The sequence below is a fragment of the Blennius ocellaris genome, assembly GCF_963422515.1.
Source record: "Blennius ocellaris genome assembly, chromosome: 16".
Taxonomy (NCBI): Eukaryota; Metazoa; Chordata; class Actinopteri; order Blenniiformes; family Blenniidae; genus Blennius; species Blennius ocellaris.
The window spans coordinates 17,211,572-17,238,386 of record NC_137665.1 but is presented as its reverse complement, the minus strand read 5'-3'; the positions used below and the strand labels follow the sequence as shown (position 1 = coordinate 17,238,386).

Sequence of the window (26,815 nt, the reverse complement as noted above, 5' to 3'; positions counted from 1 at the left end):
CACTATTGGCTATTTGATTGCTGCTCAGGCATCTAATTTGCTCTCCGGCTCTCATTTCAACCGGCCTTGGCACGGCACCAGCGCAACGTCGGTTTGGGAGCCGCGGAGAAAAAAAAAAAAATCCAACCTTCCTCTCCTCTTAATCCCTTGGCACCGTTTTCCTCTGCTCTCCATTTGGGCTATTTATCTATGCTGCTGGTTGATTTAAAGGAGCATCTGCTAGACACTCTCTCTGTCTCCGTCATGTTATCCAATTTAAATAATCCTGAATCCACGTATCTGATTAGAGCCCTGTGGAAATTACAACCTGTAGCCACAGACGAGACTCACAAGCAATCACATCGACTCCAACGTCAGGAGACACCCACCCAAAAGGCAAAGTCAAGGTGAAATTGAACTTCCAATGAGTGTTTTTATTTCAATTTGCGTGAGGTGCATTAATGGTCCCTCTTTGTTAAGATGGTGAATATAACTTCTTCATTTCAGGTCGGCCATGTCCCCTTTGTTACATTTCCCTCTCAAGCATTTGCTTCTTTCATGTAATCATTAAGAGCTTTGAGAAAATTCTAGGCATGTACTTGTATCAGATAATGTGACATCTATTTCAGTTTTTTTTTTATCTCATGGTGAAAATATGCAGCTTTTCCTCAGTCGAATCAAGGACACAAGTCTGGTCCGACGCTCTCTTTGCAAACTACTGCTTTATACCCTTTTAGTGAAATAACGACTTGAGGTAGGATCGTCAGTGACTGACATTAATGACTCCTGGAGGAACACACAGGGTAACAATCAGATTACAGGAGGGGCGACAGGAAGGTCGCTACCTCTTCCTTGGTAAAAAAAAAAAATCTGTTATCCTCCACTATATATTAATTATGGACCCTTCACCACCTCCCTTCATCCATTTACTGTCCCCTTGCCTGCAGCTATATGAATATTATTCTAGAAATTAGGTTGATTGAGTGTTTAAATTAGATAGGGCATTGTGATTGATTGGCAGTCTCCTGAGTCACACCTGTGACTTGTAATTTCCAATTTCCACTTTTTCCCCCCCCCAATATGCCTGCAGACTGTCAGCCATTGACAGCCTCCTTCTTCCTGAATCCCATTGAGGGGAAGTTCCTCCGATGGCCAGGTTGATGAATTTGTGTTAAAAGTGGCTGTGATGTGGCGAGGCCTGGGCAAAGCTGGTGAATCATGTGAATACCAATCAGTCCCGCTTCAAATGGAATCACACTCAATTTTATTTGGCTGCAGCTGTCGATGAGTGTGTGCGGAGGGGAAAGCACTTGACAAGACGACTCGCAGCAATTCTTGTTTTCGCGGCTCCCTCTGACGATATCAAATATTCTGACGAGTATTTGCGCAGGAGTGTCACTTTGCTTCGAGCGTGTGTGTGTGTGTGTGTGCTGCTGAGAAGAAGCATGAGGTGGAGACAGAGAGGGGAAAGTTGTACAGAGAGTGTTCCTCTAATGAATCAAGTGTCCTTCCATTAATCATGAAGGTTTTCTCAGCGTGAGGCTTCGGAGGCCGGCCCTTGAAATCATCGCCTATTGTGTCGAGTCAACAGATCAAATCGAATAATGAAGATGCCTTGTGAGGACTCTCGAGGATCAAGCAGGCAGACTGTACAGAGCGAGGATTTGGCTTTGGAATAGAAGCAAATCCAGCATTACGCAAGGGACAATAGAAATTCACTAGAAAAGAAACAAGAGAGGCGTTAAGATGCAGCCAAAAACACGCAGCTGCATTGTTCATGACTATTCTGCCATGATAATTGCTCAGTAGTCATTAAAAAGAATATGATGGATACATTGTGAGTATAAGAACCAGATGATGCCTGGGTGTGTGTGTGTGTGTGTGTGTGTGTGTGTGTGTGTGTGTGTGTGTGTGTGTGTGTGTGTGTGTGTGTGTGTGTGTGTGTGTGTGTGTGTGTGTGTGTGTGTGTGTGTGTGTGTGGACGCAAAAATGGATAAACCATGATGATCCATGTGCCTGTGGAGACAAAAAAATCATGGTTCCCATTGGACAAGGGGTCTCAGTGTGAAACTAGGTTAGGGTGAAGCCAGTAATAGTTATGGCTGAGTTTATTTGAAGTGCAAGTCAAAGCAGTGTGTGTGTGTGTGTGTGTGTGTGTGTGTGTGTGTGTGTGTGTGTGTGTGTGTGTGTGTGTGTGTGTGTGTGTGTGTGTGTGTGTGTGTGTGTGTGTGTGTGTGTATATAGATATATATAGAGAGAGAGCACAGACAGAGGCAGACAGTGTGACATCAGTCCCTACGTGTGCGTTTCCACCTCGTGACGCAGCCGTGATGAGGACAACAGCGTTTGTGAAGAATAACTTGTCATCAGCGTTACATAAAAATAAAAAAATAAAACACGATGGCATGATCCAACTTTTGAGAAAGCCAAACACGGAAATAGAATTAAGACTACTTAAAAAAGACATTTATTTAAAAAAAAAAGAAAAAAAAAAGTTCTCTTTTATTTTTCAGATCTTTGCTCTCCGTGTGTGGAGGAAACAATTAAAGCAAAGTTTCACACTTTTCTCCAGGAGTGTCGTTCATCTCCACAGAACGTGAAATAGACGAGGCCACTGGAAACGTGTACGTGAAGCTTGTACTTGCCTTGGATGACACGGGCTGGATGGGCACGGCGTTTGGAGAGCGCTGGAGCTGCGAGTCGCTCTCCATCTCACCGTTTTCAGTCATCATTGGTCTCTCTGGTGGAGAGAGCAGGTCGAGACACCGGCCGTACAGTGAAACACAAACTTTCAACTCCTCGGACTGTGTCCAGTCAGCAGGAAAGCTCCGGGAGTTGCCATTAAAAAAGGGATGACGGCTCCACCGGAGGGTCGTTACGCGCGGCGCAGCGCGCTGGAGGAGGAACCGCTTCAGTCTACACACGCCAACTGGTCCGAACTGTTTTTAAAAATCAGAATACAAACACACACCAGTTGTTGTAGGTCTCAGTCATGCCACGACAGGACAATGAACCCAGAGACACAAACACCAAAACGTGTGGGGAAGCGTGTATCGTCCTCTGACGCGCGCCGCGAAGCTCCAATGTGGCAAGATCCTTTTGTCCAGGCGCAATAAAAATGTCAAATATCGATATGAAATACCACATTTATCACGTCAAAATCCGAAGGATCTTCATGTTGGAGGCATGAGCTCAGTGTAAATCCAACGCGAACTGTGTCCTTCACCGCGGCTCAGACTTCATTTGAAGCGCAGCGTGAGGCGGAGGCACGCCTTTCCGTGCGTCGGAGCCGCTTGATTGGGGCAATTTTTACAACTCTGCCAGGTTGCATTTTGACGAAATCGGGATTCACATTTTATGGGCGTAGGCTTCTTGGAATGGCTCACAATTTACAGACAGGGAGATGATTTTTTTTTCTTTCTCTTTTTAAATGCAGAGTGTTTAAAACAGAAGCTTCTGCGTGGGAGTCAAATCTGCCCCATTTAATGCTGCTCTGTGCCATCCTCTGTACCCAGACCTGAAACTAATCTGTGAGGGGGCTATATACAGCAGCAAAAATATATTTCAATGGATCAGTTATTGGTTTAATATGTATGTCATAAACGTATAAACAGCAGTGAGCTTCAGTTAAACATCAGAATTGGAAAAATACAAACAGCATAAAGAAGGGAAGTGAAAGAGGGCTATTTGAAAATGTCATGGGGCTTTTTTCTCTCCCTCATCAGACCATCTTATTGTCGTGGAGGTGCACTGGACAGACCATCAGTCCATCACACACAATGTTAGAATATCAAATCAACCCATGTGATCCCAGAAATACAGCCGACACACACTGCACGGGCCTGGACATGAACCTGAAAAGTGCAAACCTTTACACTAGTAAGCACATCTAATGCCAGGCCTAGTAGATTCTTCTTCCATTCCCTAACATTTGTCTGCTGACTCAGTAAGGTGAGGCTGCTCCTGCAGAATCAGAGCTTCATTTAAAGTCACTGCTGCAGAGTTGTGCTCTCCCTCTGAAGTTAAACGCTTTGTAATTTTCTCCCTGATCCCATCAGCCCCAATTGATTTGTCCCCTTTTAGCAGTGCATCTGTTAAGATGGAAATGGGAGGTACGTCTTCAGGTGGGAAATAGGGAGATTTAAAATAGTATTGTGAGTTTTGGAGGCGTTCACACAGATTGAGGACAAAAGTGCATTCTCTGCACTCTATATCCTGCCATCAAAGTTTGCTCTGGGCTGTCCAAAGGTCTCTGTGGGTGTTCTGGAGAGACGAGACAGAAGGAAGACAAAGAGACAGCATCTGTTACCACATTAATTATTGCTTCACTCACTGCTCGGAGCCACGCTGCAGCAAAATGAAACCCTAAACAATAAAATGTCACAAGTTTTCTGCTGACAAATAGAGCCAGAGTGGATCACGAGGTGCCACGAGCTGCGATCTGCTCTTCCTCTGTTTCAAAACACAGAAGGGAAAAGCACATGCATTCACATTTCTCCTTTCATCCCCTGTGCCATACCCCAGGTGCCAAAACACTGCTGCTAAAAATGGACATTAAAAACAGCGGTGAGGTGAGGTGGGGGGCTGAGAGGAGCAAAATGAACCTGGTGTGGCGGAAGTCAGATCCCAGCCGTGGCAGCGGTCGTCATGGTGCAGCTCTTTTCTTTCCACTGGGATAAATTGATACTGATAGTTGGTCTGCCTCAGTGAACGCCAGGATGCACAAATATGGAGACTTCTCTGTGCAGCAGGTTCTGCCAGACACACGTCAAAGAGCAGACACCAAGTCGGATGAGGCTTCAGGTGACAAATGGGAATCTGCGTCGTGTTTGTTGGTGTTTGATCTGTATCTCAAGGTTCACCCACACAGCGACGCAGGAACCTTCGAATGAACTGTTTTTCTACTTTGACGGTCACGTCAAACTCATTTGACTATAGAGGCCAAATATATGCAGCCAGACCTAATCTCAACACGTAAAACGATAGCATTTGTAACTGAGAATGAACAACACCGACCTTTTGGTATAAAAAAAAATGCCTTAACGCAGTTTTTACAAGACGAGAAACTGCCCAACGCACTTCACAGTGTTAGTCACACAATCACCCATTCTCGGACACTTTCGCACGCCAAATGGATGCTGCTGCCGTGAAAGGTGCTCACGTCACCTCAAGTGGGGTTCAGCGTCTTGCTCAATGACACTTTGACATGTCAACTGGTGAAGAATTGAACCTGCAGCCTCCCAACTGGGAGACAATAGCTCTACCAACCAAACCAGTCCCTACAGAAAGTGCATGAATGAATGAACTAAATGCATAAATAAATAGATAAATGCATAAATAAATAGATTTATTTTTTTAAACAGTGTTTCCCTGCATATTAATGTGGTTTAACAACCTGTTGCTCTTTCACTAAATAGCTTTAACTCTAACTTCCACTGATCTCTGGACACCAACACTGTTGCCATCTGCTGTTCATTTCTCGGTGTTGTGTCGTGTCCTCTTTTCTTTCTGAAGCATTTTAGGAACAGTTAAGCTTCTCTCCTTTGTCATTGTGGCACTTTCATCACTTTCACCATCCCATGAGACCCACTGGCAGGCCACACGTTGGACCCTGTGTTGTCTTATTCTGGGCTTGTTTGACGTCTCAGAGCAGGCAAAGCCTCAGACACCTGTAATCTTTGACACCCTTCACCCATCCAAAAATGAAAGAAGAAAAAGCGGTGAAAAGAAGGAAATAGATTTTTTTTTTAAAAGACACAAAGCAAAGAAAGAGAATTTAGTTTAGAATAGCTAAAACTGTTTTTTTATGCACAGTAATGGGAAGTCGTTGCTCTATACAGTCTGATTCTTGTATTTTATATTTAGTTTTTAACATGTCATGACTGAAGAGCTTCTTTCATGATGCCAGACAGGAAGGAAGAGTGTTTAACATGAGGGCTCATCATCACCTTTTCTGTCTGTTTACAGATGTAAATTATTTGGATATATTATCTCCCTGTTATATATCCCTTCAGCTCATGGTTTGGGGCAGAAATGGGGTGTCTAAGGCCAAATCCACACGATGAAAAAAAAAAAAGATCCCCCCCCCCCCCCCCCAAGCCTTCTCAAAAACAATTCCGTCCTCATCTCACTGTGAACTCAGCTCAATACGAGGCTTCAGGGCATGTAGTACACATGCCAGGCCTCTAGGGGCGCTGTGACTCAACAAACACACCAAAAACACAGAAGACAGACCACATAGAAATTAGAGGTGTAGAGTCCTGTTATAAACCTGTACATCATATCTGTAATTCTAGTTCGTTCTACAGGTCTATTGCCACACTTGTCTTGCGACTCGCGTATGTCGCTTGTGCAGCTCCACCGGAGCTTGTCGTCCCTGATTGTTGCGGTTATTTGATGACATTGCGGACTGCGGTGGGGGTCCGCAATGTATTTTAGCGATAGTAGATAGTAGTGATGGACATTATACACATATTATATACGGCTTTGAGCAGCCCATCCGCTATTTTTTTCGACCGTGTTTTCCGAAGAATGACGGTCCAAATGACAGCTGGACCGCTCTTTCAAACTATAAGAGGTGAAAAAAACACACAGAATACTGGAAAGTAATTGCGCGATTTATTTCAGCATTCAAACTATTCTGTGTAAATGTCTGCAAAGAGCAAGAGGAGGAGATGATATATTGCGATATTCTGGCTGGGGGCGTGGCCAATATAGAAGAAGAAAATAATGGCGTTTTGTGGGCGTGCTCTAATTTGCAAAATGCGTCAGCACGAGCCTGTCACATCATTCCTGTCTGCCGCCGAGCGAAGATTCGACCCACCAGTGCTTTCTTCATCCTTCCGAGAGATTCGACCATGACTACTCAGAATACTTTCTGGTACCACGAGCCACAGTTGAACCAGGACATGGATCCTCAGTACTACATTCCTGTCTACTGGATTCCCCCAGCCTCCTGAATGGGTCCCACAACCCATTTGGGACAGTGATCCTCAGTACTGGGGCCCAGACCCTCAACAATGGGTCCCACCGCCCACTGAGGACTGGGGCCCTTAGTACTGGAGCCCAGAGCCCTCTCTGAACTGGGTAAGTGGCATTTAGAGTTTTAATAATTACCTGGAAATACAACTTATGACAAGGATGTTAGGTTGAGGCAGAATTTAGCCCGAAGTCGACCTTTTCTTGATTTTGAAGAAGAACGCTGTGACTTATTCCTCCCTGTGTCCTTCTGTGGACGTTAACAGTGTCTTTCCTCACTTTCTCTGTCCTTATTTCTGCTTAATTGTGTATTTTGGGTTTGTTTGTTTGTTGATGTGCAGGAGGCCGAGCAGGAGACGGAGCAGCAGGCTGAACAGGCCAGTCCAATGTTCAGTCTCTCGCCAACAGCTCCAGAGTTTGTCCCCTCTGGAGGGAGTCTGAATGATGTAAGAATATATATATATATATATATGTGTGTGTACTGTTTTTATATATATATTGTTGCTTTTACACTTATACAGGAGTCATTTCTGTTGTTAATGTTGTATTTTCATTTTTTTTTTAATGTGTCCTTGTCCTTCTTGTGTGGTTTCTGTGCCTGAAAGTAACACTTTTTCTTTTGTGTGAAGTGGAAATAGAGCTGGAGATAGTAGAACTGGAGGAAGAGGCCGAAGATCAGATCGTCTTCAACATAACCATTGAAGGGCTTGACTAAATCAACCTGCTCGTGCCACCAAAATAAAGTGGCTCAACTAAGTCTTTCTGTCAGGAGTGTTTTATTGACGTCTCAAGACACAGCAAACAACGTAGTGACAGATGAGTCAGCCTGAGAGTTTGTCCTTCTGTTTTCCTCCACATGCTCAGACCAAACTCTGCACAGGACAACCATTACTCCTTCCCCTCCATGTGGTACAGCCGGGCCAAGTGAAACCAAGCCAACGATAAACGTGTCTGCTGAGGACAAGGACAACACAGATACAAGAAACGTTTGATCCTGAGGAAAAGCGGAATCCTTCAGTGGGACAGAATCATTTCCCCTCGTAATCGTTAAGAGCAGCACGATACCAAGATTCCTCTGAACACACCAAGTACACGTCATATAGTAGATACCGTAACATTTATGGAGGGCTGAGAAGGAAGGAGAACAATTTGTCTCATAATTGCAAGGTTCACTCCCATCTCCCCCTCTTTGTATGCCAAAGTGCCCTTGAGCAAGGCGTTTTGCCACAAACTTCTTCAGATATTTGGATTGTGTGTCCACGTTGAAAACAGCATGAAACAAAACCCAGGTCCTATTTCTTTGTCCAACATGGAGCCGGCGGACCTGGGTGTTGCAGAAGAAAAGGTTGTGATGAAAATAAGACGAGCGAAGGATCGATCACAGCCTCCATTGAACCTTTGGACCCTAAAATGAAAAGCAAAACACAATGTCAGCTGCTGTCAGATATTCAGCCGTCATTTCCTCATGTTGGTGATAAAAGAAGTGTATCAGTGTGTGTAAATACACCTCGTCTTTCTACGAAGGCCTTACGGGCAGGTCCTACGTCTGTCTGTGACGCTCCATTAATGCAGCCTTATTTTTTGCCATTTTGTTAATGTGACTTTTTCTTAATTTTCAAGAATTTGAATGTTTTGTGGCTCCAGACAAATTGTATTTTGTTGAAAATTGTGCAAATGGCCCCTCTTGGTCATAAAGGTTGCAGACCCCTGTGGAGGTATTATTGGTGAAAAAAGGTTTGAGCACGTGAAAAAGTGGAATTTGTAGATTTTTCTTGTCTCTCTACAAATGCACTCTTACACATTCACAAATTCTTAATTACAGGTAGACAAATCGGTTTTTGCAAGTCACAGAATAAAAAACTTATAAACTCACATGTTTCCTACGGTTGTTGCAGTGAATTTGGTGAAATATATATTTATGTACTTTTGTTAATGTGAAGTTCTTCCCCACGAGTCACAGATTCTCTTTAGGTTTCCAACTATTGACTTGAACGCCACCTATAATAACTGCAGGAGGATGGACTGCATCTTTATGCGACTGTCATTTGAAAACAAAGATTTTGGGGGAAAGGTGAATGAAACATTTAAATTAGCCTCAGATTCACACTGCAAGAGATCCGGAGACTCTGCAACGCTGAGCCTCATCCAATGGTTTCAGTCCAAGTAATGCTTCGCCTGCTCGCGTGTGAAGGACAGCCTCTTCTCTCTCTTCTAAACTAATCGTAGTTTATTATTCTTGCTCAGGGACCCACAGTGGCGACGCGTCAGGTGTGGGATTCAAACCTGTGAGCTCCCTGATCCCAATTCCTCTTCTCCAACCTCTCGTCCGCCACTTTACGCCGTTAAATGGCGAAAGCAATGAACCTGTAATACTGAGTTATACTGCTCTCTCTTTTAAAATGGAGATTTATTGGGTGGAAAGTGGAAAGCGATGCATGTTGATGGTATAAATGTCAGCTGCCGAGCATGACAATTGCATAAAGATAAGTAATGGACCTCAGTGGTAAATCTCTAATATCTTTTTAGAAGGGATTCAAGGGCAATGATACAGAGAGTCGTCCAGGAGTAGAAAGGTATGGGTGTTTCTAAACCATCACCCTCATGACATTCAGAAAAGTCGCTTTAGGAAACAAAGGCAAACATAATAGTGTTTTCCACGGACACAGTTCATGTTTATTGCTCAGTGGATCCTCCATTGTTTATTCTCAGAGCGTTGCTACTTTCCCAGCCTCACAGACATTTCTCTTTTGGTCTTTTTCAGCACAACATTTGATCTTAAACTGGTAATTTAGAGGAATGTATATTCATTTTGTACTCATACGCGTAGGTCAGTTTGCCTCAGTTGCTGGAACTACTACTTTACCATCGGATAAATAATCGATTACTTTCAATCCAGCACGGGAGGAATAGATATCGTTCATTTTCCTCCAAACGACTCTGACGAACTCTATGACAACGCTCACATGGCAAAATGCTGAAACTGAATATTCCTTCAGTTGGAGACGATCGATCTCCTTTCAGCGCCTCTAAAGATCAAGGTGTAATAGATGTAAAGTGTTATTTTCACGAAAGACTACTGTTTTGTTCAGCCAGACATGAATCATTGAAAGATTTTTTTTACTTCAACTTAAAAAAAAACCAAACAAAGATGCTTCCTTGCTACTTCTTTCACAAAGGAGTATTTTGCTGTGCAACCTTGAGCTGCTGATCAAAGTATGCTGCTAAGTGGTGCTTCAATACCACCCTGCTAAATAAAAGATTAGAAATCCCAGTTCCTGTCCTAACTAAAGGATTTTTTTTTCAACTTCAGTTTCTACTCCAACTACTAGACCAGGGGTGTCAAACTCAGACACGCCTGAATGTCCTTGATGGTTCATCAGAGGTTTTATTGCTACATTGCTGGCATTGCTGAGGCTCAGACGCAGAAGCCATGAACAGGGTTTCTATGTGGCCTTTGATTCAAACAGTCAACAGGTACAAGTAAGTCTGGAGCTGAGCTGAAGTCCTGAACAGACGCAGAATCCGGGGGAATTCAAAATTGCCCTCATATCTTTACTCCTAAGAAAAGACACGGACCCTGTAGACCACAGGAGTTATAGAGCAGCCAGAGTCTAAAATGCAGCTCTCAGGGGGGGGGGTTTTGGGGGCTAAAACATCATTTATATAAAGGTTGTGTATTGAAATCCCTCAGCCCTGGTACTCACTGGCCAACTCTCCACTATGTTGTTCTCAGTCCCAGTTGCCTCTTGAACCAAATGCTTTCTATACCTTCTCTTGAGCCTCTTACTCAGTTGATTAGTCATGTCCCTCCATGTGCATCCTATTTCAGTCCGTCACACTCAACCTCACCCGTCATCATACGGTGATGATGTGTTTTTACGAAGAAGCCAAAATGATCTATACCAAACTTACTGTCTGTCTGAAGAATGAAGCTGTTTCCCAGGCATTAAGGTCAACTGGACAAAATCCACATTACTCCTGCTTAATGATTCGGCAAAAAAAAAAAAAAAATGCATATTCCAGCAATGAGTCCCAGGAATAGCAGCAGCAATCTTTGTACTTTAAATAAGTACAGTTACACTGGGCTGTGCACTTTTACAGACATTGGAGACAGATAGAAATTGCCTGCACACTCTTTGTTTTTCTCTCTCCAACTTGGATCATCTATAGAGGCACATGGAGAGACTGAAGAACGCATGAACTTATTGGTGGGGGGGGAGGCTTCTTTATCTCGTTTTTTTTTTGTGTGGAAACATCATCTAAAAATGAAAAGGTCCATCCAGTTAATGAACATGCAATTTAAGAACGGCGTTGCCGACGGCCACATTACGAGCAGCATAAACATCTGGAAAGGCACCATCAACGCTGCAGGGGTTTTAGAGTAACGTCTGCTCCTTTACAGTGAAAATCTTTATGTTTCAGTAAGACGATGCTAAAGCTCACTCTGCCTCAGCTTCACTGCTGAACCGGCCTGCATGAAGTCCTCAAATCTGCAGCTACTCTCGTCTTCCCACGCACACTCAGTTATTACAAGAAATAGACGCTTCACAGGGGTAAATATGGACAAGTTCAGCTTTTCTCTTCTTTTGAAATGTGTCACCGTTATTAAATTCCAAGAAGAGCAAACATTTCTATAAAATGGTACAAAGTCCCAGTTTAAACATCTGTTCTATTGTGATTTTCAGTTTTTTTTTTCTTATGGTTTATTGCATTTTCACAGAATTCCAAGCTTTGGGAGGGTATTGAAATGTGCACACCTCAGAAATACAAAGAAATACACAAAAGTCATGGTGGCTGACTATTACAAGACAGTGGTTAACCCCAGTCTGCTGCAAACTGCAGAGAATCAATTAAATAGCTCATTCTGTGCCGAATTCAGCCATCAGCAAAGACCAGAGCACCACTATGAAGGAGCTGGCTCACGACTGCCACCTACTGCTGCAATGTGAAACTACAACCAGTTAAAACACCAAGGAGAGAAACATGGACAGCTCTTAATAATATAGGTATATATTTATTCATACGTACATATTCATTTATATCGGTTAATAGTAAAAAAAAAAAAAAAAGAAAAAAAGAAAAAGAAAAAAAGAGGAAAAGATTTACAGTAATTATATAAACTACAGTCATTGTCGAAACTTTGTTTGAAATTTCTCAGGTGTCAATCATCTATGAACACACTCTTGCCTTCGGTTGTAATCTTGAACCTTGCTCCAGTGTTTGGGACTGAACGTGGATGAAAAACAGATTAACGGCTCCACTTTTTTTGTGTAAACTTGGAGGATGGTCTCGCACAAAGACACAGAGGCAATTTTTTTGATGACGTGCGAAGAGGAAATGAAGAGTTCTGCGTGTAGCTGTGAAGAGCCTGTAGTGAATTCTGTACCGGGCTTTTTTTTTTTCTTTCTTATTTTTTTTTTTGCTTTCGCAAATATAAAACCTCCAAGACCAGGTTGACTTGTAATCCATTCAAACTTGGTTGTCCTGGCAGCACATGTTTCAGCTGCACCGGTGACTCAGCTCGTGACACACACACACACGCACACACACACTCACACACACACGCGTTTCATGATAAGGGCAAGCAGGTGTTACATCCAGACTCGCCACTCTCTTCCTGGAGTTTAAGTGTCACGACCCCCCCCTGACAATAAGAAACAAAAGAGCACATGACATTTCTCCTCCATTTTGACTCTTGGCTCTTCCCTAATCCTGTGTAACCCCCCCCCCGTTCAAACTAAACAGATGAAACTGGATTACGCTGGATCCACCTCCGCTGGCATTACCCGAGCTGTCGGATAGAACGGGACAGAATTTGACAAATCAACGGAGGATGTGTTGTGGGTGACGAATGGTTCCACGCCGCGGTTTTCATCACCCCCGGCGTCTCGGCCCGGCGCATTGGAACGGGGCAGGGCGGGCGGGGGGGAATTAAAGGAAGGGAGAGAAAAACCAGCTAAAGCGGCACACGACGCCCAAACAGCCGTGACCCCCCCCCCCCCGATGAAAACATGAAATAATCTGACACCACACGTGTCATCCTCCACTCCTCTTCCAAGTCGCATTAAAAAAAAACAACAAAACAAAAAACAAAACCCCTCACATTTAACGTTTATTACAATTGCACCGGTGCCAACACTTCCCTTGCACAAAGGCTACACTCTGGACATTTAGTAACAATGAACTCTTGATGAAAACAAATGTCAGAGGAAACACGGAAACCCCCCACAAAGTGGAAGAGGGCTCAAACTCAACACAGAGACACTGAACTCATGACTTCAAACACAAAGCAGGCAGAGTCCAAACCACTGCAAAAAAAAAAATAAAAATAAAAATAAAGAACTGCAAAGAGAGCCAAGTCGAGGAGAAAAGGGAAGAACAAGCTTTAAAGACACGTTTATAAAATAAAAAAAATGGGAAGAAAAGAGACGAGAGTAAAGCAGGTGCAAGTGCAGGACAGGGATAATCCGTAAGAAAAAAAAAAAAAGGCTTCAATACTTCCGAGGGCGAAGGGGCTGAAGTCCATCGTAGCCCTCGGCGGCGAGAAAAAGAAAAGGAAAAAAGAATCATTCCATCGTATCTGTCAGCAGGCCCGAATTGTGCGCTGGAGATTCAGTCGTCCTCCCTCATGCAGTGACTCCAGCGGTCCGATCCGGCCTCCACCTCCCAGACGGACGGAGGAGGTCACAGGGGGGGGGTCAGGGCGTGACTCGCCGTCACTCCGTCCCCCCGCAAGGCCTCATAGGAGCAAAAAAAGGAGTTTCCAACTCCCGGCGTGTCCGTTCACCGCTGCGTGTTCATCGGTTCTTCATTGCTGGAACCATCAGCAATGTACACAACAACAACAACAAAAAATAACCCCTAAACAAAACGAGAGCAGCGAGACGAAATCAAACTAAACTGAAAAAAAAAAAAAAAAAAAAAAGACGTACTTTTGATTGTTTTCAGTTGGCTTTTACTTTCCATTGTCCTGGTCTGACAGCAGGAATTCGTGTAGTGATGCCTGACGGTCTTCTGTCCCAAAAAAAATAAGAGTTTGTTTTTTTTTGTATTTGTTTTTTTTTTCCATTTGAGGGATTCACGAGCATCAGTTCCTTCGGGCTCAGATCGAGCTTCTGGCTCCGGCACAAAGATCCATCGGGGCTCGTCTCGTACAGTCGTGTTGCTGCTGTGAAGCTGGCGTCTTCTCTCAACTCCCACAATCCTCACATATTTACAATTAGATGTTTTTTCTTGTTTGTTTTTTTTTTTTATAGAAAACTAGAGGTGTTACATGCAACATTTGGCATCTTTTCCAAGTCCCCCACTTCTGGATCTTTAACTGGTGTCCATTTCTTTTTTTAGAAAAATATTCAACGTTCGTCTTTTCTCTCTTCAGTAAGTCGAAGGTTCTGATTGTAACGGAGAGACGGAGAGAGGCGAGGGGGCGGTGGCTGCAAGCGCAACGTATGCGGTAAGCGAGGACTTTCTTGTGTCGTTAGTACAAATGCCAGTCTTCAAATCTGAGATGGTTGGAGTTTTTTTTTTGTTTGTTTTTTGTAAAGTGTCTCATCATTGCTTTACTGTAAGTGCAAATAGCTGCAAGTATTCTTTAACAACAACAACAAAAAAGAAAAGCAAATAAACAAAAGGGCTTACTGCTGCTTTTGTGTGCGTGTGTGTGTGTGTGTGTGTGTGTGTGTGTGTGTGTGTGTGTGTGTGTGTGTGTGTGTGTGTGTGTGTGTGTGTGTGTGTGTGTGTGTGTGTGTGTGTGTGTGTGTGTGAGACGGGGGTGTTGGCAGTTAACGAGCTACATCGACTGCCCATTTTTTCTTTTTTCTTTTTTCTGAAACAAGCCATCCTGCAGAACCAAGCAGAACACTGGTCGTACTGGAGTGCAGTTTCTGTCTCGAGGTAGCTGTTAAATGACCTTCAACACCGGGGGAGTCGTGAGGTTAGTGGGACTACTGAGTTGGTTTAATGTTGTGTTTTTAACCCCCCCCCCCCCCATCACCACCAAAAAATAAAAAATTAAAAAAATAAACGTCATTGTAATCTGTCTCAAATGCAGAACAATTGTTTTTAATGTTCTTGTCTGAACTATTCTTCATCGGATGGAGAGTTAAATCCCTTAACAGTGGTGATCACAGAGTTTTACATAACCCTCTTTGTAATACTGACGTGTCCGTTGAACACGAGACCGGGAAACATTCTTATGACAGTTCATCTGAATGTGTGTGTGTGTGTGTGTGTGTGTGTGTGTGTGTGCTGCACATCAGCTTATGTTGACACCTTATGTGTGTGTGTGTGAGATGGGTTGAATTGAGAATTTGGGGTTTTTTTTGGGGGTGGGTGGGGGTTACCAGGGACCCTGTTTGGCTCATTGCCTCTTTCTGCAGCTCCGAATTGGTTGGGGGGGGGGCACACACCAGCATGTAGTCTATGACGGGGGGGGGGGGGGTATCGAAGGGACCATAGGTCAGGAGGTCAAGTGGCAGGTTTTCAGGGGTGTGTGTACGAGGGACACGGGGACAAAGGGGGTGGGGGTGGGGGGGTGTTGTCTTTACATCATAGCAGGACGCAGCAGCGGCAAAACCTCTGGCGGCTGCCCCCGACGGAGGGCGGCGGAGTGACGGGAGCGAAGTACGCGTGCACTTTGATGTTAGGCAGATGAGTCTGTGGATTGAAGAGCGAAAAACAGAAGGAAAAAAAGTGTTACACAGACCTGTGGGAGCTATAGAAGTCCCCGGAGCTTTCCCCAAAAGTCACATCAATATGATTATTCGACGAGTCACTGCATGCATGATTGCACACGTAAACCTCGTTTACCACTCCGGTCAAGCTGTGAGTGAGTGACTGAGTGATATTAAAAAAAAAAAAAAAAATGCCTGAGGACAAGCATGAAATAAAAACGAGGAGTCCAGTCAGAGCAGCAGGGAGCGTTCGCTCAGTGCCACCGAGGAGACAGCTTGTTTTTCCACAGCTTAGTTGGGATTCATCACTTGTCGTGGGTGGAGTGCTGACTCACACACACACCAAACTTTCATTTGGACAAACACCCCCCCCAAAAAAAAAAAAAAAAAACATGAATTTGTGTCATTTGTCTGTCACTGGTGGCCAAAAGCTACTCGACTTTGCAGCAACCATTCTGGATTTTAACCAATCCGCTGCAGCTGAAAACATCCCCAGAGTTTCCCGCGAGGGATTAAGCCAGTATTCTGGATTCTGATATCAAATCACGTCGGTTTAGTTCCTTCTGGAATGTATCTGGTGGGATTTGGCTCATCTGGTGATGATCTGCACAGCCTCAAAGATACGAGCAGAATGGCGGTAAATAGTTGTAAAACTGCTCCCGAGCTTCAACTACACATCCAGTTACGATACATAGTCCATGCTCCCTTTCTTTATATAAAATTCTTCTTTTAATAAATCGTCAAATCGTCAGTGTTTTGATATTAAGCGACACTAAAAACAAACAGACTGAACGTAAGGACCCAGTGTGCATGTGTTTGGTGTTTGTCGTGGAGTTCATGCCAATTAATTCTATCCATTGAATTATTTACTGAACTGACTCATCAGTGAGCTCCGGGGGAGCTGATGGTCTCGGTCTTGCTCAGGGACCCCCGTGGAATGTTTGAATCGGGGCCTTTTCACCGTGAGAAGGCTAATCTGTTTTGTGTGAAACAGTTTTTGGGGGTTTTTTTTGCCGTGGCCGTCGGCTTTACGTCAATAAACAGCGCAGCGCAGTCCACGCAAACACAGCAGAAGGCGAGCGTCACGGCATAAAGCCGAACTGAACGCGTTTACACTCGTGGCGAGGCCGCGGCCCACTCTTCTGAGTCGGCGCCGACTCGTCGCGACGCTCACCCTGAGTCTCTTGATGCCGGCGCGGGTGATCTGCTGGCAGTCGTAGAGCTCGATGCGATCCAGACTGTGGCAGCTCTTCAGGTGCTCCAGCGAGGCGTCTGTGATCAGGGGGCAGTTGTCCAGCTCGATCACCTCCAGGCGGTCGTGGGCGCAGGGTCCGCTGCCCAGGTGCCGGATCCCGTCGTCGGTGATCAGCTCACAGTGAGACAAACTCTGCGGGGGGGGGGGGGGGGGGACACCGGCGTTTGTTACCCCGCCCGACTGTGGAGCCGGGCTGCCAACGTGGCGCATGTACGTGCGAGCGGCACACTCACCAGGACTTGCAAACGAGGGCAGTGGATCGACAGCTGGATGAGTGTTCCATCAGTGATCTGAAGAGAAACAGAGAGTCGGAAGAGTCGCGGAGACGGACATAATAGAGAGGGGAGGCTTTCAAAAGGGTGGGAGGATGAGCCCACCTTTATATTCAATCTATTTAACCTTCTCAAAAATTAAAGCCATGCTGGGACACATTCTGGCTGCCGCGGCCCCAACCGCAGGGTCACTCCACTCATTTGAATACAACAGTTTTTGATCATTCCATTACCTGCACACATTCTTCTAAATCCATCTTTTCAAGCTCGTGACAGTTCTGCAAACAGGAATTGAGATGACTGCATTACTTTTTTCAGCACGGAGATGAAAAAGCTTCTCAATTGAGACGCGGAACTCACTCGTGCTAATGTGGTGAAGCCCACGTCTGTAAGCTGCGAGCAGCGAGCCACTTCTAATATTCTGCGGGGAAAGAAAAACAAAAACAAAACAAAACACAGGAGTAACACAACCGAAGCCTCACGTTTCACTTTAAGGAGATCGGAGTTGCATGTGACTGCAGCTAAAACACTGCAGCAACAAAACGTGTGTGGATACATCTTTACGATTTTTTTCACTTTCCGTCTTTGAAGCTCGACATGGGACGGTTAAATACCATCAAACAAAGCCATTATATTGTTTGCTTTCTGAGCTATTTTACTAGTTTGCTGTAACAAATAAAAGGGTCCAGACAAGCGGCTGGGTGTGTGTGTGTGCACCTGAGTCGGGGGCAGTTCTGTCCCAGGGCGTGCAGGATGGCGTCGGTGATGTTGGCACAACCCGACACGCATAGCGACTGCAGGCGGTGACAACCCCGGCAAATTGTGATGAGGCCCTCATCTGTGATCTGCTGCTCGGAAATGGGGGGGGGTGAAAAAACAAAAAGTTTGTGCCGTTGCTCAAACTCAAACTTTCCCTCTCTGCTGCGTTCTCGAGTCCCTCGGCATCTGAAGCACACGACGTATCGTCTCCATCTATATATTCATGGACCACTAACGTTCACAGCTGGTGAGCAGCCATTTCCCTCCCGTCTTACTTTATCTTCCCAGATCAGACAGAAGAACAAGAGGAGAAGGAGCTGGGAGGGAGACCAGAAGCACTACAAAGAGGAAGGACAACGCGAGGGGGGGATGCTGGGGTGTGAGAAGAGATGCAGAGATGAAGGAATTTGAATATAGTGACAGTAAATGCGAGAGAGTGTTTGTTGTGATTGCTGGACATCCACTGAGATCTTTGAAATGAAGAGCACAGCAGGATGTATTTGGCGTGCATCAGCCTGTGCTGTGGAAACAAGGTTTTCTGTTCTGTAGTATTCTGATTTTATAACACTTACTTGCGATTCACAGGATTTGTTTTAAAAGCAAGTGAAGCGCGACGACAATCCGACGCACCTCTTGGTGTTATTAACGATACTTACTGAGCATGTCTGCAGGTTGAGTGTGACCAACTCTGGACAGTGAGCTCCAATATGCTTCAGAGCCTCATCTTCTAGCTGCAGGAAAAAAATAAAGACAGTTGTTTGTTTGTTTGTTTTTTTTCTCCAGGACAATACAAGCAATTTTCAATGTTTGTAGATAATGTTGTTTGTCCTCATGCAGGAGCTGTGTGGAGCTGGAACGCTCCCAGCTGACGTCGATGGGTGAAGAACCGTGTACAACCCCGACAGCTTGAACACGTAATCGCACATGTTCACACCTATAAGTTATTTAGATTCTCTAATTACCTAAAAAGCACAAGTGAAGCAGCAGTACGCAGAATAAAAACCCCTATGACATGAACCAGAAGGGCCTGGAATCAAACTGGAGTGTTCACAGTGTGAAGGGAGAGAGAGCAAACCACTACACCGCTGACCATACGACATTTCTGTGGAGCGTTGTTGAGGAAGCAGCACCCGCCAAGTCTTTAATTCAAGAATATGCTGTGATGCACATGAACCATGGGTCTGGTGTGACTTGTGGCTGGAGACTGTGTCAGAGGTCGAGCAAAAAGAAAAACTATGTGAACTTGGTAGCTGGTACATGTGATGAGTGTAAGTGAAGTTGAGTGATTCATGGCGCTTGTCCACTTGTACCAATTCGACCCGGCTCGACTCAGTTTTGTTCATTTTCCGTTTTAGTATAGTATATACAATATAGAACTACGGCGACGTGGGCGGAGTCATCAGAGATTTTCCCGGTTGTGCACAAGTAATCACCCTCGATAGAATCAGTATCTCCTGATGTGGCGCGAACCTGCATTTGGAAGAGTGGAGTTTTGTTATGATCATACTTTATTGTACCCGTGTTTCAGTTTAACTGGTGTCCCTGTTAACTGGTGACCTACTTCTGCTGATGTTAAAAGACAAACAAACCGTACAATACTTTAAATTTGAATAGAAATGTGGTTAAATGGCGTTTGCCAGGACAGCTATGGATTTTGTTTCGGGTTTTAAACATCTGCTTTGACAAGGGATGCCCCAGGAAGCTGATCACCAGTCAACAGGGACACCGGTTAATCCAAAACACCAGTGGTATCCGTGGCTCGGAGACCTTTCATCACTCCGCTGAGCTCCTGGTGAATCATGTGGTCGGCCACCAGACAAAGAAACGTTCGCACCGCGTCGCTGCTCCACAGGGTTGATTTTCTCTGCATCGATCTCCGTTTGTACATGTTTTAGTTGTTATTGAGATTTAATAATGGCAGGATCTGCCAACATCACATTGTCTACTCGCCTCACTTTGCTTGGAACCTCAGCTGAGGAGGGCCCAGGAAAGTACCTGGTACAAGGTACTAATACGTAGTGGACAAGCGTAAAAGGCGAGTCGAGGTGGGCCGAGTAGCTACTCGTGGAAAAGCGGCAATAAGTGCCACTGATGAAGTCAAACGTTGGATTTCAGATTCATCTGCGTTCCATTTTTAAAATTCCACTTTTCTACAATGATCAGCTTGTTTATTTAAAACGGTCTTCATCGAGAGATTCCAGGCAGTACCTGCGTGCAGCCTTTGAGGAAAAGTCCCTTGAGGCCGGGACAGGAGCGCACGAGGGCCTGGATGCCGTCCTTGGTGACCTGATCGCACCAGGAGATGTTCAGCTGCTCCAACAAGGGACAACCCTCACTGGAGAGAAGAAGAAGAAGAAAAAAAAAAAAAAAAAAAAAAGGTTTGAAATGGAAATTCACTGAAGATAAAAGCAGCTTGAACAGACAGCACAAATGAAAGTGGAGACTCTGAGGAACTCTCCCTTCCCTAAGTGATGTGGAGGCGAATCAGACTTCTATTTCTGTCTATGTGTTGTGCTTCAGGTGTGGCTGATAACACTGGGCAGACTTCAGTCTAATTAGTGACTGGTAAAGCAGGTTACAAGTCTCAGCGTTTTCCCGGTTACGCACCTGAGAGCTTTGAGCGACAGGTTGGTGATGGAGGTACAGGAGGCGAGGTCCAGGTGCTTCAGCTTCGGACAGAACTTGCTGAGGCTGTTACACGTGCTGCACAAGAGGAACGCCGTGAGTGTGTTGGGGGGGGGAGACGCCACACAGAGATCTGCCAACGGCACCGCGGCGTTAGCCGTGTGCGTACCTGTCGGTTATCTTGGTGCAGCCGTTCAGGCTGAGCAGCTCGATGTTCCGGCAGTTTTGCGAGAAAGTCCTGTGGCAAAGATTCACGCGGCGTCAGTGGCGCTGCGCTCGCTTGTGGCTCATCGGAGCATCTTTGAACTAGAGCGAGAATTTCTGTCGGGCGAGATCCTTGCCAGACTCACCTCAGGGCGCTGTCACCCACACCCAGGCACCCCCGCAGGCTGAGCTTCCTAAGGAACCCCCCGCATCGCTTTGAAATGTTCTCCACCACCCGGCCCTGCAACAGAAACCGCCGACTCAGTCTGCCGTGTTTTGCGCCTCATTTTGGGAGGAGGGAAGGAAATCATGATGCGACGCTGGGATCTGCTCACCTCGATGTCCCTCTGGAAGTCAAAGAGGTCGATTCGTTGCCAGTTGCTGCCGTCCAAGGCCAGAACGTTCCAGGACTGAGCCGGGATGCGACAAAATGCACATTTAGAGTCGAGCTTATTGTAAAACCCAACAACACACATGGACACACACTCACCCGGGAGACCTGGGCACAGCGACAGAGCGTCACCACATCCAGAAAGGAGAAGATTCTGGAAGACAGACAGGGATGGTTTAGAGTCCATGAACCCAACTCACCCCCCTCCCTCTCACTGCCAGAAGCTTCCTCTTTACTCTCGACCCTGCATCTGCGTCCGCTCACAGCACCAGGGTGAGACTAAATCAGCTAATATTGTCTTTGACCGCCGGTCCGTAGACATTTGTCCCTTTGGCGGGTCAGTTGAGTTTTCTCAAACACCTGTCAAAGTAACCGAGCTCGACACTGCCGTTGCAGGATCCCATAATGCAGTAGAAAGTGGGGGGGGGGGGAGGTAGTACTGCCTCACAAATCAGGACAGTGCTCCACCTGGCCAAGCAGCAGAGTCAGCAGCAGTGCAGGCACCTCGGCTGGACAGACCGAGGCTTGAGTTATGGCCTTCATTTTCTCTTTGCTCAGGGGCTCCTGATTTTCCTCTTGTTTTTTTTCCCCCTCTATTGCAGTCTGAAATCAATTTAAATGTTTTATAGCCACGAGCATCTGTGTTTGATTACACTTTCAGCACTGAGGGAAGAGGGTCGGGTGGGGGAATAGAGGGAAACTGGCACCGCGGCGGTCACAATATTTGTCAAAGGGCAGGCGGGCGTCCGCTTTACGATGGCGAGACGTTACAGGTTGCAGGAGGGACGGGGGTGGGGGGGTGAGGACAACCGCCTGTCTGTGTCTGTTGCCTGTGTGGTAAGTGGTGCCTTTCTAAAAGTCACTTACCGTAACAACAACTCCTTGGGAAGCTTCTTATTGATGACGGCCTCGTCACTGTTCGTGAACATCTGAAAAGATACAAAAGACAATGTCAGTCCTGGTGGAGGGTCTCGCCACGGCCGGAGCCCTCTTCCTCTCCTCCATCCCCTCACCTCACCTCACCTCACCTCACCCAAGGACGGGCCGAACACATCGGCGAGGGTAAATGATCAGAGATGGATTCAATGCCAGTTCTCAGGAAAACAACAGAGGGGTGGGGGATAGAAATCAGCATGGGGAGAGGATTCTATATCTTCTGAGCAAAATAGGCAGAAAAGGACTTTGTACTGTCATGTTGTCTTTTCAGCCCGCCTCATTCTTTCCTTCGCCCTTCTGCAGTTCACGCCGTCGCGCTTGCAGCAGCGAGCACACGAGCAAGCACCAAGAGTGCAGTGGAATTAGTTACAATATATCTTTTGTGACTCTCCGACAGAGAGCCGCAGCTTGTGTGAGCAGCAAATGGATTTCCACAAGAAATAATTACATGCTGCGTGAGCACAAATACGAGTCTGTAATCCGCGTGGAGGAGAAAGTCTCGGCACACAGAGGAACAATAAATGAACGTCTATCAGAATGTAGGTTCACACCCATTAACCCGGGCGCCGTGGGGCTCCCATCATTTGTGGGACGTCTCGCTCTGCGCGACTGTAAAACGCAAGATGTCGAGACAAAGGCGCTCGGAAGCGTCGTCAGTCGCAACAAAGCAAATAAAGCAACATCTGGCTTGATCCATTCCGCCGCCGAAAGATTTAGAACAGTAAATCTAAATCAGGGGACGGATAATTGAGGGGTAGGAGATTTAACGTGTAAATAAAAAAGTGAAGGAAGGCACATATTATTCACGACAGGCCAACATCTGTGACAACACCAGGAAATGTGAGAGCTTATTTACCCCCTCTCGACATGTGCAAACATCACCTGTCCACGATCCCAAAATAAATCAATGGATTATGTTGAAACAAAAAGGAATAATGTATACATCCTAAAACATTTTAATTATGGGCGCCTGTTGCCAAGCCTCAGTATATCTATATTCAGGCCCTCACGGGCCCTTTCAACAGCTCACATAAAAACAAACTGACACGTCTGACAGTTGAAATTAATGACGGGACCTTTGAAAAGCCGGTCAGCTCCGGGTCAAAGCCTCTCCGTGTCTCTCTGAGAAACGCGGCGGCGAGTCGGCGTGCACTCAGCTGTCTGTGTGGCGGCTGCCTGCCAGCGCAGACGCGCAAAGTTGGGAGGGAGGAAATAAAAAGGGACAGACGTTCGTTGTTTGGGTTCGGGGCAAACCGACTCCCGGCGGCTCACCTTCCAGAGTGCTTCTTTGGGCCAAATAATCCCGGACCCGTTCCCAAAGACGCAGATGTGCGTGGTCAACGGGCATACACTGTCCCCTTTTGTAATCTAACATAAAATGAACCTGATGCTGCATGAATATGAGCATTATGTTTTCTCCAGTGGTCAGCTATAATCAGAGAGGCAGCGGGTGAAAAAAAAAAGCTGGCAAAGCTGTGACTTGCAGCAAACCAAAACTGTAAAGCAAAACAAGACTTGGGTGTATTTTGGGTTAAATTAATGCGTTTTATTGGGGGAATTAATACTTTGAAATCACATTAAGATCAGTAGGACATGGGCCCATGACTTCCACGTGTGTCATACATTCACACTCTTGGTGATTTAATTCTGACTGTATAAATATTGATTTTGTTATATTCATCCCCAGAGTCAGCAATCCATATAAACACAGCCCAAAACAACGAGACAGTCAAACTAACAAATTAAAAACAAAATACTGGTACGAGTGACACATCAGTTTTCATTAGGGAAAACAGTCTGGAGCCACAATGTCAGTCCACATTTTCAGGCTTTTGTGGTCTTTTGTTTGAAGGCTACTACACAACAGATTACCATCTACTGGACAGCAGAGAGTCAACACAACTTCCGCCAATTCCTTTCAAAGTAAAACTCTGCTCAACTTGTTTACATTTTAGGAATGTAAAGATAATACACTTGTTATAAATATTTGTCTAAGACGTACATACATACATACATACATACATACATGCATACATACATAACAAAATGTTCATGACACCAATCATAAAACAAAACTAAAACAAAAAAATATATATTATTGACATTATCGTCTGTAAATCAGTTCAATATGTATATTTCCTATGTGCTAAATACAGTTGTGGAGAGTTTATAGCCAACCTTATAAAAAAGAGTTCACAGAAAACAGACAGCAGTTCTTCACTAGAGATAACTACAGCTTCTAAGAAATCAATAAAATCTCACACATTAACAACTTTTTTTCTGGTATAACAGCATGTTATACTGTTCAGAGTGACTACATGACATTTTCAGACAATTATCGCAAGTTATAGCTATAAAAATAGTTGCTCTGTTCATCCTTCACAGGGAATTGTTTTGGGGTTTATGCATATATTTATAACAAGTTAAGAATGTAAACTTGCCTTGAATAACACTATGGTGAAAATAGCAAAAGACAGAATAAATGCAAACAGTGCAGCTGTAACGTTATGCATGTCAGGTGATAGCATGTGACTGTTACAAGATAAAATGCATTCAAAATGTGCGCCTCAATAAAGCAGATTTGAGACTTGCCTGGTCATTAAAACAATAATGCTTGCACTTTCAATCACAGTGTTGTACATTACAAACAAAAGGGCCAAATCACAAATGAAAATATGACAATAAACCTTCAAGAATCAAATGAACCAGTGAATGAGTGGGCCCTTTGGCCTGTCTTAATAAAAAAAATTTTTTTTATGGCTTGGACGAATGCGCAATGCTCAATTCTTGCATGTTTTAGTTGTTGCCTTGCTGCAAGACACTTGACTGCAACCAACATGTCCTTACTGGCCTGCTTTTGGGGCTTGGCAATGGCATAATTAGTCATACTTCAGTCATCGTTTTGTTGTATATTGATCAAACGTGCTATAGTAGATTGTTTATCTTTTTCTGTATATGCTATATGTTGCTTTTTTTATTTTTTTATGTAACAGGCAATTGAAGTATAATCCAATCTAATCTAGATTCACGGGTGTTCAAGCAGATACATCAAACATATACAGGTCTACTGGTATCCAGGACAAGAATGCAACACCCCTGGCTGAAAGGAAACAATGATGAGGTAAAATACACTGCATTTTCAGCTGAATCTAGGTGGACGTTGGTTTTGTGCGTGGTTTTATTTTGAAACGCAGGCCGCAGCGCCGCTCCGTTTTCCGGCGGCGAACGCGGACGGGGCTTGACGCAGCGGCTCCGCCGCAGCTGTCGGGCCAGAAGGTAACGGCCTGAGTCTTCCGAGTCGTCAGCTGTTGCATCGTTAAAAATAAATAAAACCACACACAAATCCTACCCTGGCCGGGGATTAAACAACAGCGAGGCGCCCGGGCTGCACGTGCGGAGACGCACAAGTTTTGTTTTTTTTAATTGTGTCCAGTTAAAGATCCAGACGAGGCTGCGACACAAAGTTTATGATCAATAGCAGCAAACAACAACAGTGTGTGTGTGCGTGTGTCTGTGTGTGTGTGTCCAGGTGCGGCTCCTGCTGTGGGTGCAGGTCCCGGTACGTGTTGCACTGAAGCAGCTCTCGACTCCCTATTCCTTTTTTTCTTTTTCTTTTTAACGTAATTGTTTTGACGGTTTACCGGGTGCAGGTAGGAGTTCCAAACCCGAGGGCCCCCACCACCACCACTGCAGCGGCCATGCATAAACACAACCACCGGGCTCGTCAAGACAGCCCCGCAAAACCAGCGAAAAACACACCGGACCCCCCCCCCCCCCCCCCTCGCGCGTGACCGCAGAACCACAGCAGCCATGTGTTGCGGGTGAAAGTGGAGCGTTGTTTGTCGGATTGCGGTTGGTGGACGTGTGGACGCTGGAGGAGCGGAGCTCGGCGTGCTGCTCCGCGGAGCCTCATTGTCTTTGTTTTGACGAGGCGAAGGGAAAAACGAGGAGGGAGGAGGAGGGGGGGGGGGTGGTGGTGGGGAGTACGACGACAATATTTCAAGCCCCGAAATCCCCACCACCACCCCCCAGGTGCGGCTCGCGACGTCAACCGACAAATGTCAACGGCTGTTTTTACCGGTGTGACACGGCGAGCGGCGGCTACGTGCCGTCGGGGCAAAACAACAGTGTCCGACCTAATCCCAAACACCGACTGCGGAAGCGGCGTTAAGAAGCGCAGTTTTGCAATAATTACAAGCAGGCCCGCATCCCGACGGCCGGGGAAGCTCCGCCGGACGTGTGTCGGTGACTGTCAGCAAGAGATCCCCGTGCTTTACTCACCTCAAACCGGCTCCGCGACACGCCGTTGACTTCCTTCCCCATGTCGGACTCCCACCCGGTTACCGACTCAATGGACTCGGCGGAGGCGCAGTGAAACGCAGATCCGGGCCCTCGCCACGATTACCATGCTACCGTCCTCTCCGCGCGACAGCGCTGTTTTGTTTTGGTTTTTGTGTGTTCGTCGTTCGGCCCGTGACACAGACGACAGGCCCTCTTGTTTCTGATAAAATATGGGTTACAGGCAGCAGCGAGCCAATAAGCCACTTCTCTTATCTGCTGGGCTCGTCCTCACCTCCTCCTCCTCCTCCTCCTCCTCCTCCCCCCTACAGCCACAGCTTTCCATCCATCCACACAATAGCCCGACAGTAATGGGATCTGGCAGCCTAAAAGTAAGCGTCACAACGCCTACATCGTTTTAAAAAGAGGGGGAAAAAAGTAATAATATAACTTATTATATTCCAAG

At 45.6% G+C, this 26,815-nt stretch overlaps 2 protein-coding genes across 2 annotated transcripts in view; both read right to left on the bottom strand.

Annotated features, from left to right (window-relative positions):
- Positions 1-2,883, bottom strand: part of LOC308141349 (SH3 and cysteine-rich domain-containing protein 2-like) — a 29,022-nt gene extending 26,139 nt beyond the window's left edge. The window contains exon 1 of the mRNA XM_080511461.1: positions 2,625-2,883. Coding sequence (XP_080367587.1) covers positions 2,625-2,711 — 87 coding nt within the window. The 5' untranslated portion in view covers positions 2,712-2,883. The remainder of the gene's footprint in view (positions 1-2,624) is intronic.
- Positions 2,884-11,957: 9,074 nt separating this feature from the next.
- Positions 11,958-26,637, bottom strand: fbxl20 (F-box and leucine-rich repeat protein 20). The gene is made up of 15 exons (XM_080511458.1): positions 26,353-26,637; positions 22,003-22,064; positions 21,235-21,289; positions 21,080-21,154; positions 20,891-20,985; positions 20,710-20,778; positions 20,523-20,618; positions 20,124-20,250; positions 18,572-18,646; positions 17,874-18,004; positions 17,517-17,577; positions 17,390-17,434; positions 17,118-17,174; positions 16,804-17,016; positions 11,958-15,612 (listed from the first exon to the last, which is right to left on the bottom strand). Exons 1-15 carry the CDS (start codon positions 26,392-26,394, stop codon positions 15,505-15,507), a joined length of 1,311 nt encoding a protein of 436 aa, XP_080367584.1. The 5' UTR covers positions 26,395-26,637; the 3' UTR covers positions 11,958-15,504.
- Positions 26,638-26,815: the final 178 nt, after the last annotated feature.

What these genes read in the sequence shown, in the direction of transcription:
- fbxl20 (XM_080511458.1), bottom strand. Translation starts at nt 26,394, where the DNA reads ATGGGGAAGGAAGTCAACGGCGTGTCGCGGAGCCGGTTTGAG. An exon ending in GCTTCACCACATTAGCACGA is followed by an intron (nt 17,435 to 17,516) that starts GTGAGTTCCGCG and finishes TCCTGTTTGCAG; the next exon opens with AACTGTCACGAGCTTGAAAA. An exon ending in GCCCTCGTTTGCAAGTCCTG is followed by an intron (nt 17,017 to 17,117) that starts GTGAGTGTGCCG and finishes CCCCCCCCGCAG; the next exon opens with AGTTTGTCTCACTGTGAGCT.